The sequence below is a fragment of the Monomorium pharaonis genome, chromosome 6 (assembly GCF_013373865.1).
Source record: "Monomorium pharaonis isolate MP-MQ-018 chromosome 6, ASM1337386v2, whole genome shotgun sequence".
Classification (NCBI taxonomy): Eukaryota; Metazoa; Arthropoda; class Insecta; order Hymenoptera; family Formicidae; genus Monomorium; species Monomorium pharaonis.
The window spans coordinates 21,288,599-21,303,013 of record NC_050472.1 but is presented as its reverse complement, the minus strand read 5'-3'; the positions used below and the strand labels follow the sequence as shown (position 1 = coordinate 21,303,013).

Genomic DNA, 14,415 nt, shown 5'->3' with positions numbered 1-14,415 from the left:
CACTTTTTTGTAAAATCTACAGGTTTTACATCGATTTATACTTACGATCCTTAGTAGTGTACTTTCCACTTCTTGAGGTACTTTCGTAAGGACCGTCGTATTCCAACTTGACCTTGTAGTCTTGAAGTTCCTTCTTCATTGCTTTAATCAGCGGATACTTCCCTGCTCCGCAAGATCCTTTGAAGTCGTCCATGTCAACTGACCAGATCATCACTCCTCCAAAGCCTTCTTCCTTAAGCCAATTCATCTGTAAAAAAGAAGTATAGGAAGTTCAAGGACCCGAGATGTATATCAATTAAAATAATATTTATAGATATTTTTGTTGTTAAAAGATATGTATTGTACGATTAAAAATATATACCTTGTTAATAAGACTTCTCTCATCATCGAATCCGACCCACTGGTCGTCTCTATACGCAAATGGTACTTGCTGCTCACTATCCCACACCAGAGTCGTATTGTCTTCGTTTAAGAAGCTGCAAACCTATTTATGAAACATTAATTTAGATTTAGTTGTACAACATAAATACAAAAAAATGATATAAAACGTCTTATTCAAGTACATTACGATTAAAAATTAATACTTTGATTAATATTATAAAGAGACAATCGCACTTACTTCATAGTAAGACAAAAATCCGGACTCATTGGTGAAGTTTCCTGCCACTCCACCACTGGATGCTGGTGCACCAATGTCGAATTTATCCTTGTCGACCAGCGTGAAGGATCTGCCATACGTTGGCATTCCAATCATAAGCTTTTCTTTTGGCGCTCCTTGCTTCACCCATTCTCGTGCACTATAATCCTTAAAAAATTGAATAACATTTATAATAATTTATAAAAATTAAGACTTTAGCACGTAGACACTTTTATTTACCACTGTTAGCTTTTTCTGATAGCTAGTAGCACTTTCTAAGGGATACAATGGACTGTTGTGACCAACTTGTCTCTCCCACTGACCGTGGAAGTCGTATGCCATCACGTTAATGAAGTCCAAATACTTGGATATTTCAGGGACATCGTATCTAAAAGATAAAACTGTAATTATTTGATGTGCCAAGCGTTTTTACATTATATTATAAGCAAATAAAAGACTATTTTATTTAATTTTTAAATATAGAAAATATTATTTTCTTTTTATATTGCGTTGAAATAAATTTTACCAACATTAATCGCAATATTTATGATATTTATGATACTTACCCTGCAGCGATAGCTTCAAAACTTGCAGGCACCGCGGCTGACAGGATTAACTTGGGCTGGTCGGAACTCTTTGCTTCACCCTCGAAAGCTAGCCTCAGTTCCTTCAAAAGATTAACATAGGCAGTTCGATCATCGGCTCCTCTACAAAAAGAAATATTTCAGACAATTAAATATATGTAACATTTCTAATAAGGTATGAAGCATACGTAAAGTTAGAGGTACCTTGGATATTCCCAGTCAACATCCAACCCGTCGAATTTATATTCTCGTAGAAAATCAATAGCCTCATAGACGAATTGGTTCATTCGGAATGTGTTACTGGTGAGTTCTTTGAAGGGCGTCGAGCCGAATGCCCATCCTCCAATCGCAAGTAAAATCTGAAAACATTGATGCAAAATGTAAATGATTTTTATCCATTTATTATAACTTATTCTCTTATTTAACTTTCCTTATGTACAGATATTTCTATATGTATAATATAATAATTTCTATAAGTATTTGAATTAAATCCTATCTAAAAAAAGGCATGTAAAGTCGATTGCTCGCATTTCTCGAAGTTTATTATTGTCGCTTTTCCGCGATGCCGATTGGTTCTCTCGCTGCGCATACTTCGTGTTGCAAAAGTAGCTGTCATTGCAATTTTGACAGCTGTCAAATTTGTTAAATATTATTTATACATTTATTGTTGTAATTTATTTTTAAAAAGTAAAAAATAAAAAGTTAAGTAGCGCGCGCGAAGCGAGGAGGGAGCACGGAGTAAGCGAGTGAGTGAGCGAGGAGGGAGCGAGAAGTGAGCGAGTGAATGAGCGAGGAGTGAGAGAGGAGTGAGCGAGGAAGGAGCGAGTGAGTGAGCGAGGAGGGAGCGAGGAGGGAGCGAGGAGTGAGCCGGGAGTGAGCCGGGAGTGAGCGAGGAGTGAGCAAGGAGTGAGCGAGTAGATGAGCGAAAAGTGAGCGAGTGACTGAGCGAGGAGTGAGCGAGTGAGTGAGCGAAGAGTGAGCGAGAAGTGAGCTAAGAGTGAGCCAGGAGTGAGCCGGGAGTGAGCCGGGAGTGAGCCGGGAGTGAGCCAGGAGTGAGCGAGGAGTGAGCCAAGAGTGAGCGAGTGAGTGAGCGAAGAGGGAGCGAGGAGTGAGCCAGGAGTGAGCGAGGAGTGAGCCAAGAGTGAGCGAGGAGTGAGCGAGAAGTGAGCGAGGAGTGAGCGAGAAGTGAGCGAGGAGTGAGCGAGGAGTGAGCGAGAAGTGAACCGGGAGTGAGCCGGGAGTGAGCCGGGAGTGAGCCGGGAGTGAGCCGGGAGTGAGCGAGGAGTGAGCCGGGAGTGAGCCGGGAGTGAGCCGGGAGTGAGCCGGAGTGAGCCGGGAGTGAGCCGGGAGTGAGCCGGGAGTGAGCCGGGAGTGAGCGAGGAGTGAGCCGGGAGTGAGCCGGGAGTGAGCGAGGAGTGAGCCGGAAGTGAGCCAGGAGTGAGCCGGGAGTAAGCCGGGAGTAAGCGAGGAGTGAGCCGGGAGTGAGCCGGGAGTGAGCGAGGAGTGAGCTGGGAGTGAGCCGGGAGTGAGCGAGGAGTGAGAGAGGAGTGAGCCGGGAGTAAGCCGGGAGTGAGCCGGGAGTGAGCCAGGAGTGAGCCGGGAGTGAGTCAGGAGTGAGCCGGGAGTGAGCCGGGAGTGAGCCGGGAGTAGCCGGGAGTGAGCCGGGAGTGAGCGAGGAGTGAGCCGGGAGTGAGCCGGGAGTGAGCGAGGAGTAAGCCGGGAGTGAGCCAGGAATAAGCCAGGAGTGAGCCGGGAGTGAGCCGGGAGTAAGCGAGGAGTGAGCCGGGAGTGAGCCGGGAGTGAGCGAGGAGTGAGCTGGGAGTGAGCCGGGAGTGAGCCGGGAGTGAGTCAGGAGTGAGCCGGGAGTGAGCCGGGAGTGAGCCGGGAGTGAGCCGGGAATGAGCGAGGAGTGAGCCGGGAGTGAGCCGGGAGTGAGCGAGGAGTGAGCCGGGAGTGAGCCGGGAGTGAGCCGGGAGTGAGCCGGGAGTGAGCCGGGAGTGAGCGAGGAGTGAGCCGGGAGTGAGCCGGGAGTGAGCGAGGAGTGAGCTGGGAGTGAGCCGGGAGTGAGCGAGGAGTGAGAGAGGAGTGAGCCGGGAGTAAGCCGGGAGTGAGCCGGGAGTGAGCCAGGAGTGAGCCGGGAGTGAGTCAGGAGTGAGCCGGGAGTGAGCCGGGAGTGAGCCGGGAGTGAGCCGGGAGTGAGCCGGGAGTGAGCCGGGAGTGAGCCGGGAGTGAGCCGGGAGTGAGCGAGGAGTGAGCCGGGAGTGAGCCGGGAGTGAGCGAGGAGTGAGCCCGGAGTGAGCCAGGAATAAGCCAGGAGTGAGCCGGGAGTGAGCCGGGAGTAAGCGAGGAGTGAGCCGGGAGTGAGTCAGGAGTGAGCCGGGAGTGAGCCGGGAGTGAGCCGGGAGTGAGCCGGGAGTGAGCCGGGAGTGAGCCGGGAGTGAGCCGGGAGTGAGCCGGGAGTGAGCCGGGAGTGAGCCGGGAGTGAGCGAGGAGTGAGCCGGGAGTGAGCCGGGAGTGAGCGAGGAGTGAGCCCGGAGTGAGCCAGGAATAAGCCAGGAGTGAGCCGGGAGTGAGCCGGGAGTAAGCGAGGAGTGAGCCGGGAGTGAGTCAGGAGTGAGCCGGGAGTGAGCCGGGAGTGAGCCGGGAGTGAGCCGGGAGTGAGCCGGGAGTGAGCCGGGAGTGAGCCGGGAGTGAGCCAGGAGTGAGCCGGGAGTGAGTCAGGAGTGAGCCGGGAGTGAGCCGGGAGTGAACCGGGAGTGAGCCAGGAGTGAGCCGGGAGTGAGTCAGGAGTGAGCCGGGAGTGAGCCGGGAGTGAGCGAGGAGTGAGCCGGGAGTGAGCCGGGAGTGAGCCGGGAGTGAGCCGGGAGTGAGCGAGGAGTGAGCCGGGAGTGAGCCGGGAGTGAGCGAGGAGTGAGCCGGGAGTGAGCCAGGAATAAGCCAGGAGTGAGCCGGGAGTGAGCCGGGAGTAAGCGAGGAGTGAGCCGGGAGTGAGTCAGGAGTGAGCCGGGAGTGAGCGAGGAGTGAGCCGGGAGTGAGCGAGGAGTGAGCCGGGAGTGAGCCGGGAGTGAGCCGGGAGTGAGCCGGGAGTGAGCCGGGAGTGAGCGAGGAGTGAGCCGGGAGTGAGCCGGGAGTGAGCGAGGAGTGAGCTGGGAGTGAGCCGGGAGTGAGCGAGGAGTGAGAGAGGAGTGAGCCGGGAGTAAGCCGGGAGTGAGCCGGGAGTGAGCCAGGAGTGAGCCGGGAGTGAGTCAGGAGTGAGCCGGGAGTGAGCCGGGAGTGAGCCGGGAGTGAGCCGGGAGTGAGCCGGGAGTGAGCCGGGAGTGAGTCAGGAGTGAGCCGGGAGTGAGCCGGGAGTGAGCCGGGAGTGAGCCGGGAGTGAGCCGGGAGTGAGCCGGGAGTGAGCCGGGAGTGAGCCAGGAGTGAGCCAGGAGTGAGCCGGGAGTGAGCAAGGAGTGAGTCAGGAGTGAGCGAGTGAGCGACTGGCTGGCTGGTTGGCAGTGAGTGAGTAAATGAGTGAGTAAAGAATGAGTAAAGAGTGAGTGAGTGAGTGAAGAGTGAGCCAGGAGTGAGCGAGGAGTGAGCGAGTGATTGAGCGAGGAGGGGGCGAGGAGAGAGCGAGGAAGAAGCGAGTGAGTGAGCGAGTGATTGAGCGAGGAGTGAGCGAGAAGTGAGCTAAGAGTTAGCCAGGAGTGAGCCGAGAGTGAGCCGGGAGTGAGCCGGGAGTGAGCCGGGAGTGAGCCGGGAGTGAGCCGGGAGTGAGCCGGGAGTGAGCCGGGAGTGAGCCGGGAGTGAGCCGGGAGTGAGCCGGGAGTGAGCCGGGAGTGAGCCGGGAGTGAGCCGGGAGTGAGCGAGAAGTGAGCGAGGAGTGAGCGAGTGATTGAGCGAGGAGTGAGCGAGTGAGAGAGTGAAAAAGGGTGGGAGGGAGGGAGCAAACGAGCGAGCGTAACTAGATAAATATGTAGCTAGGTAGCTAGGTAGTTAGGTAGCAGTAAGTATGCAAGTAGGTATGTATGTTGGTCTGTATGTATGTAGGTAGGTATGTAGGTATGTATGTATGTATGTATGTATGTATGTATGTATGTATGTATGTATGTATGTATGTATGTATGTATGTATGTATGTATAATTAAACTTTACATTTTTTAATTCAAAATTGCAGAAGACGTTTGATTAATGTAAACAAAAGATAGAGAAAATCAAATTGCAATTATTATTATTTTTAAAGTGAAAAGTCAAATAGCGCGCGCGCAGCGCGCGCCTGTAATGTTCTAGTCCTCTTATAAAATAGCCATGTAACCCTAAAGTTGCCTGCTAATCGCGATTGCATTGTTGCCTCTTTATTCCGATCGCGATTGGCTGTCTCGCGCTTGACTCGCTTCGTTCGTGTGTGAAGTTTGACAGTTTATAGTTGACAGTTTTTGACAGTTTGATTTGAGAGACGGAAAGACACAAAAAGAAGCAAGAAAAATACCGGGAAAAAATTACTTAGACTGGAAGATTACAAAATAGCAGAGAGTATTTGTTTTGAATTGCAGATACGTTTAACTGATGCTTAACAAAGTAAGTTGAAATTTAATACAATATATTATGACATATTTAATTTAATATAATAATATTATGATATAACCATTTTTGTATCACCATCGCTGTTAGAAGGGTAAGGAAGAGACGTTGGACGCCACGACAGAAACACGTATTTATCAAGTAATTCTTAATTATCTTAATTATTTTTTTTGCCAATACATTAAATATAATTATAATTTTTTTATTTGTATTGATTAAAAAATTGATATATTGTTATGTAAATGTATGTATATTAATTAAGTTCTTATTATAATAAGTTTAAATATATAGTTGACAATTACAGGCATTACTGCTAAAAATATTGTATGGCGAATTAAATAACCTCGCAGTTGAGAATATAAAATTAAGAAAAAAAAATTGTGTGGTACGAAAAAAAGAGAGAAAGAGAGAAAGAAACGGGAAACAAGATAAGGATCAGGATTAAAATAAGATAAGAAAAAAAAGGTATAAATATTATGTTATTGATATTGATAAGTATACAAGAATATAATTAATGCTACTCGAACATGTTAAGTTTTTGTTTCAATATTTATAATTGGTAAACATTTTCATTTCTTAAATAATTTTCGAATAAATTTTTATTCTTTGGAGGATTTTTCGAAGTTTTTTAAATATATTTGATTAATTTTATTGATCTTGTACTGATTTTTGAATGTGTATGTACTTGACGTTTCTTTTTTACTTTTATAAGGTAAAAATATATTTTGGTTATATTTTGGTAGAATTTATCTTCTTTTTGTAAAAATCAAGTGATAGTTTGTTCCTTACATAATTTTATTTAAATTGATTTATTTATTATACATTATTCATTTTTTAATTATAAACATATGTAGATGTACGTAACATTATTAATATTTATATTGAATATACATGACTATACGGCAATCATATTTGTTAATGCACATATGTATAAATTTTAATAACAATATTAGTAAAACACAATATAAACACAACAAATAACATTAATATAATTAAAATTATATATGTATATGCATATATACAGGGTGACAGCTAACCGGCAGCCAATCTGTAATAGATAGATATATGTATATATATATATATAGATATACTAATAGATAGATGTATACAAATATACTAATAGATATATTAATATACAAATAAACGTAAATATATATATATATATATTTATGTTTATTTCTATATTAGTATATCTATACATCTATCTATTAGTATATCTATATATATCTATCTATTACAGATTGGCTGCCAGTTAGCTGTCACCCTGTATATATGTATATACATATATAATTTTATTTATATTAATGTTATTTGTTGTGTTTATATTGTGTTTTTACTAATATTGTTATTAGAATTTATACATATGTGCATTAACAAATATGATTGCCGTATACATGTATATTCAATATAAATATTAATAATGTTATGTACATCTACATATGTTTATAATTAAAAAATGAATAATGTATAATAAATAAATCAATTTAAATAAAATTATGTAAGGAACACTATCACTTGATTTTTACAAAAAGAAGATAAATTCTATCAAAACCTTATAAAAGTAAGAAAAAAACGTTAAGTACATATACATTCACAAATCAGTCGAAAGATCAATAAAATCAATCAAATATATTTAAATACGTCATATATAATTATATCTAAATTATTTCTTCATAAGATAATATTAATGTGAGTTTTTAATTGCAATCAATCCAATTAAATCGGTACATTCAATTTTGAGATATCAAGATTTCTTTCTCGTAAAAGTTCAATAACATTATTTTCTTCAGATCAGATTCATATGTAATATACACACATGTAAATCCAGTTTGCCATTCAAGAGGCTTTACAATGTGCCTACATACAATTTCATTTTACTAAAACAAAATTATTATGTATAATGTAAATAATGAATTTACGAGAAAGAAATCTTGATATCTCAAAATTGAGTGTACCGATTTAATTGGATTGGTTGCAATTGAAAACTCACATTAATATTATTTCAGGAAAACATAATTTAGATATAATTATATATGACGTTATATATAATTATATGTAATTATATATGATTTATATATACCAGCATATATAATTATATATAAATTATTTATGGGCACTATATATAATTTATATATATTTTTATATATGGACTCCATTGTTCTTGCCGGCTTATATCTGAAGAAATGCAAATGCTTTATATGATTATATATAATAATATCAGGTCATATCTGATTGTATCTATTGAAGTTGAGTAATCATATATAGATATATATATAATCCTATAAAGTCATATATAGTTTCATATATGAAAGAATAAGAACAACTGAGTCTATATATGAATCTTTCCGAGAAAAAATAATTATATATAATTATATCTAAATTATTTTTTCATGAGATAATATTAATGTGAGTTTTCAATTGCAACCAATCCAAATAAATTGGTACACTCAATTTTGAGATATCAAGATTTCTTTCTCGTAAAAGTTCAATAACATTATTTTCTTCAGATCTTCAAATGACATTATATACAATCATATAAAAAAATGGCATTATACAATCACATACGATTGTATGTAACCATATATAAACATATATAACCACATACCCATATATAATTATATACAACCACATATAATTATATATAATCATATATGATTATATATAATTAACATTATATACAATCAGATTGTATGTAACCATATACAGATATATAAATATTTATATATAAATAACCATATATAGATATTTCTAATGAGTAAATCATAAAAATAGTCTCAGTCCTCTTCCACATCAGATAGGAACAAGAAGCTAATTTTTGCTTGCCTTAACCACGCTACGAGTGACCGCGCTCTAACTAGCGGGCAAGTCTGCATATCTAATTGTATATGGCGCCATATATAATGCTATATATAATTATATATAGGATGCTCACATAGCATTATATCTGGCGTCAGATACAATTATATAAAATTAGATATGGTGCTATATCTGATTATATATAGACCCAGATTAGCCACATTAATATATATGGCTATATATGACTATATAGTTGTATATAATGCTATATATAATTATATATAAAATGCACTACTAACACAGCATTATATATGGCGCCACATACAATTATATACAATTAGATATGGTATTCAGTTAAGCGTACCTGCAATTAAAAATATACATTTTACATAACAATATATTAATTTTTTAATCAATACAAATAAAAAGAAGAATTATAATTATATTTAATGTATTGGCAAAAAAGATAATTAAGATAATTAAGAATTACTTGATAAATGTGTGTTACTGTCGTGGGGTTCAACGTCTCTTCTCTATCCTTCTAACAGCGATGGAGTAACAATATAGTACTGGCACCCGTAATAGTTCTAGAGTTCCTGATAAATTTCAGCAATAGTTCTGTACATTAAATATATTTAAACAGTTTTTCAATTTGGCTGTTGGCATTGCACTACAAGAGTAAGGTACCACTTTTTGGCGAGTTTCAACCAACTTTATGGCATTTTCTAACAGTTCTGCAATAATGTCAAAGCTTTTGTAGATTTCGTCGACAGTTCCGGTCTTTAAGCATTTTTAAGCAATTATTTTATTAGACGGCTGGCACCGCACTACAAGAGTAAACTACCATTTTATAGCGAGTTTCAGACAAGTACATATTTTAATAGTTCTGCAATAGTGACAAAGTTTTTTGTAGGTTTTGTCGACAGTTCCGGTCTTTAAGCATTTTTAAAGAATTTTTTTATTAGACGGCTGGCACCGCACTACAAGAGTAAACTACAATTTTATAGCGAGTTCCAGACAAGTACATAGCATTTTTCAATAGTTCTGCAATAGTTTCAAAGCTTTTTGCAGGTTTCGTCGACAGTTCCGGTTTTTGAGCATTTTTAAGAATTTTTTTATTAGACGGCTGGCACCGCACTACAAGAGTAAACTACAATTTTATAGCGAGTTCCAGACAAGTACACACCATTTTTCAATAGTTCTGCAATAGTTCCAAAGCTTTTTGCAGGTTTCGTCGACAGTTCCTGTCTTCAAGTATTAAAAAAAAATTTTTTTATTAGACGGCTGGCACCGCACTACAAGAGTAAACTACAATTTTATAGCGAGTTTCAGACAAATACATAGCATATTTTAATAGTTCTGCAATAGTTCCAAAGCTTTTTGCAGGTTTCGTCGACAGTTCCGGTCTTTAAGCATTTTTAAAGAATTTTTTTATTAGACCGCTGGCACCGCACTACAAGAGTAAACTACACTTTTATAGCGAGTTTCAAACAAGTACATAGCATTTCTCAATAGTTCTGCAATAGTTCCAAAGCTTTTTGCAGGTTTCGTCGACAGTTCTGGTCTTTAAGTATTTTTAAACAATTTTTTAGTAGACCGCTGGCACCGCACTACAAGAGTAAACTACCATTTTATAGCGAGTTCCAGACAAGTACATAGCATATTTTAATAGTTCTGCAATAGTTTCAAAGCTTTTTGCAGGTTTCGTCGACAGTTCCGGTTTTTGAGCATTTTTAAGAATTTTTTTATTAGACGGCTGGCACCGCACTACAAGAGTAAACTACAATTTTATAGCGAGTTCCAGACAAGTACACACCATTTTTCAATAGTTCTGCAATAGTTCCAAAGCTTTTTGCAGGTTTCGTCGACAGTTCCTGTCTTCAAGTATTAAAAAAAAATTTTTTTATTAGACGGCTGGCACCGCACTACAAAAGTAAACTACAATTTTATAGCGAGTTTCAGACAAATACATAGCATTTTTTAATAGTTCTGCAATAGTTCCAAAGCTTTTTGCAGGTTTCGTCGACAGTTCCGGTCTTTGAGCATTTTTAAGAATTTTTTTATTAGACGGCTGGCACTGCACTACAAAAATAAACTACAATTTTATAGGGAGTTCCAGACAAGTACATAGCATATTTTAATAGTTCTGCAATAGTTCCAAAGCTTTTTGCAGGTTTCGTCGACAGTTCCGGTCTTTAAGCATTTTTAAAGAATTTTTTTATTAGACCGCTGGCACCGCACTACAAGAGTAAACTACACTTTTATAGCGAGTTTCAGACGAGTACATAGCATTTCTCAATAGTTCTGCAATAGTTCCAAAGCTTTTTGCAGGTTTCGTCGACAGTTCTGGTCTTTAAGTATTTTTAAACAATTTTTTAGTAGACCGCTGGCACCGCACTACAAGAGTAAACTACCATTTTATAGCGAGTTCCAGACAAGTACATAGCATATTTTAATAGTTCTGCAATAGTTTCAAAGCTTTTTGCAGGTTTCGTCGACAGTTCCGGTTTTTGAGCATTTTTAAGAATTTTTTTATTAGACGGCTGGCACCGCACTACAAGAGTAAACTACAATTTTATAGCGAGTTCCAGACAAGTACACACCATTTTTCAATAGTTCTGCAATAGTTCCAAAGCTTTTTGCAGGTTTCGTCGACAGTTCCTGTCTTCAAGTATTAAAAAAAAATTTTTTTATTAGACGGCTGGCACCGCACTACAAAAGTAAACTACAATTTTATAGCGAGTTTCAGACAAATACATAGCATTTTTTAATAGTTCTGCAATAGTTCCAAAGCTTTTTGCAGGTTTCGTCGACAGTTCCGGTCTTTGAGCATTTTTAAGAATTTTTTTATTAGACGGCTGGCACTGCACTACAAAAATAAACTACAATTTTATAGCGAGTTCCAGACAAGTACATAGCATATTTTAATAGTTCTGCAATAGTTCCAAAGCTTTTTGCAGGTTTCGTCGACAGTTCCGGTCTTTAAGCATTTTTAAAGAATTTTTTTATTAGACCGCTGGCACCGCACTACAAGAGTAAACTACACTTTTATAGCGAGTTTCAGACGAGTACATAGCATTTCTCAATAGTTCTGCAATAGTTCCAAAGCTTTTTGCAGGTTTCGTCGACAGTTCCGGTCTTTAAGTATTTTTAAACAATTTTTTAGTAGACCGCTGGCACCGCACTACAAGAGTAAACTACCATTTTATAGCGAGTTCCAGACAAGTACATAGCATATTTTAATAGTTCTGCAATAGTTCCAAAGCTTTTTGCAGGTTTCGTCGACAGTTCCGGTTTTTAGCATTTTTAGGCGATTTGTTTATTAGACGATTGGCACCGCACTACAGGAGTAAACTACCATTTTATAGCGAGTTCCAGACAAGTACATAGCATATTTTAATAGTTCTGCAATAGTGACAAAGTTCTTTGTAGGTTTCGTCGACAGTTCCGATCTTTAAGCATTTTTTAAGAATTTTTTTATTAGACGGCTGGCACCGCACTACAAGAGTATACTACAATTTTATAGCGAGTTCCAGACAACCACACAGCATTCTCCAATATATTTCTGCAATAGTTTCAAAGCTTTTTGTAGGTTTTATCGACAGTTCGTTTGACAAACAATGGTATTTATAAGTAACCTCTTTCTAAACCTCTAACGATAAGTATTTATACATGTTATGAATTACTGGTTAACAATAGAGCGACATTGTAAGTTGATTTACAAATAAAATATTATATTAAAATTAAATATATTTGACGAATAATATTGTAATTATGTTGGTAATTTAACTTAAACAAATCATATGACTTTTTAATTTAATATAAAAAAGTTTCTCAAAATTAACTTTTACTTTAACTAGAAACAAATTAATCTTAACGTAAATTTAATAGAATTAGTATTTATTTACGTAACTTTTAACATAATAGAATTCATTTCATAATCAATTAAATTTCATTAACTTAGTTAAAAATTAGATTAACTAACCCAACTCTAAAATTTAAAAAATGTCAATTACATTACTAACACATACCTATCAGATACCATAAAATTGGCTGAAGTTTAAATACCATAGCGTAGTATTCATATCTGATAGTGCGAGACAGGATCAAATAAAAAATTGTTTAAAAATGTTTAAAGACCGGAACTGTCGACAAAATCTACAAAAAGCTTTAGAACTATTGCAGAACTATTGAAAAATGCTATGTACTCGTCTGGAATTTGCTATAAAATAGTAGTTTACTCTTGTAGTGCGGTGCCAGCCGTCTAATAAAAAAATTGTTTAAACATGCTTAAAGACCGGAATTGTCGACAAAACCTGCAAAAAGCTTTGGAACTATTGCTGAACTATTAAAAAATGCTATGTAATCGTTTGGAACTCGCTATAAAATGGTAGTTTACTTTTTTAGTGCGGTGCCAGCCGTATAATTAAAAAATTGTTTAAATATATTTAATGTAGAATACAGAACTATTGTTAAAATCTATCAAAAACTCTAGAACTATTACGGGTGCAAGTATAACTGCTGTTAAAACGTTCAATTTTTATTAATGAGGTGCCAAGGGAAAATAGCATCTCATATTTTCAAATATCAATTTTTTTAAAATAAATCAACGGAACTATTTCTGAAACTTATCAGGAATTCTATGAAAAGACTTTATGTATATACATAACTTAATTAGAAAAATAACCCATCAAATTGATATCAAATTAAGGGAGAATTGATATAAATTGCATTGATCAAATCAAATTGATGTCGATTTGATGGTTATTTCTCACTGGAAAGGTTAGAAAGATAAACAGAGACGAACAAAAACAAGGAAGATATGAAAAAATAATATGGGCAAAATATAATAGAGTGTACAAAGAAATAAAAATAGATGAGAAGCTTTTGTATATTTTAGTGGGGTAAAATAAAAGTAGGGAGTTAGTCCATGATAGCGAGATTTAAGTGCGGAAACGAGGCATTAGGGAATAGATATTGGAAAAAGGAAAAAGTGTAGGCTATACAATTTAAAAGTGGAGACTTTAGAACCAATATTAGAAGAATTTACAGAATTGCGAAAACAAAATTTCTCTGTTAGGAAAATGTTATCAGAGGTAGATATAGGTACAAAATGGATGAAAAATGTATTAAAGACGAGAAATGACAAAGAAAAGCGTAAATAGTCATTAAGAGTCCTATGTTATTATGTAATTAAGCTATGTAACCTTTTTTCAAAGGCCGAAATGTTTAAGAAATAAACGAGTTGTATATATGTTATATGCAATAGTAATTTTATGCAGGGTGTAATAACAAATAAAAAAATAACAGTTGGCGCGCGCGAAGCGCGTGCATGTTCTAGTCCTTTCTAAAAAAGGGCATGGCATCGATACTCGCATCTCTCGAAGTATTGTTGTCGCTTTTCCGCGATGTTGATTAAACGTGTATAAAGTTAGCATCTCAAAGTTTAGCATCTCATAAAAATACTGCAGAATTACTTGCATTTAGCATAGTTCTACAGTTCTTGATAAGTTTCAACAATAGTTCCGTTGAATTACGTATTTTTAATAAATTTCTATAAATAAAATGCTAATTTCCAAAATCACATAATAGCATCTTACCGTATTTCGAATATACGACCACAATATGTTTAAAAAATGTTTTAATTAATTTTATCACCAGAACTTTTTAGAAAATTATTGCACGCGTCCGGAACTATATGAGAACTGCGTTAAAATAAATAGAACTGTCGATATTCGATTAGCATTTCACGTCTAGCCCTCAAAATTCAAGTTTTCCGGACAAAATAATTGTTTATAAATGTTTTAATTAATTATATCACCGGAACTCTTTAGAAAA

The 14,415-nt window shown here is 38.0% G+C and overlaps 1 protein-coding gene across 1 annotated transcript in view; it reads right to left on the bottom strand.

Moving 5' to 3' along the window:
* The window catches only part of LOC105837074 (probable chitinase 10), a 40,127-nt gene that overhangs the window by 577 nt on the left and 25,135 nt on the right, over nucleotides 1-14,415 (bottom strand). The window contains exons 10-15 of the mRNA XM_036287843.1: nucleotides 1,426-1,580; nucleotides 1,204-1,344; nucleotides 878-1,025; nucleotides 620-805; nucleotides 362-484; nucleotides 46-247 (exon numbers count right to left, since the gene is read on the bottom strand). Of these exons, the coding sequence (XP_036143736.1) occupies nucleotides 46-247; nucleotides 362-484; nucleotides 620-805; nucleotides 878-1,025; nucleotides 1,204-1,344; nucleotides 1,426-1,580 (955 nt within the window). The remainder of the gene's footprint in view (nucleotides 1-45; nucleotides 248-361; nucleotides 485-619; nucleotides 806-877; nucleotides 1,026-1,203; nucleotides 1,345-1,425; nucleotides 1,581-14,415) is intronic.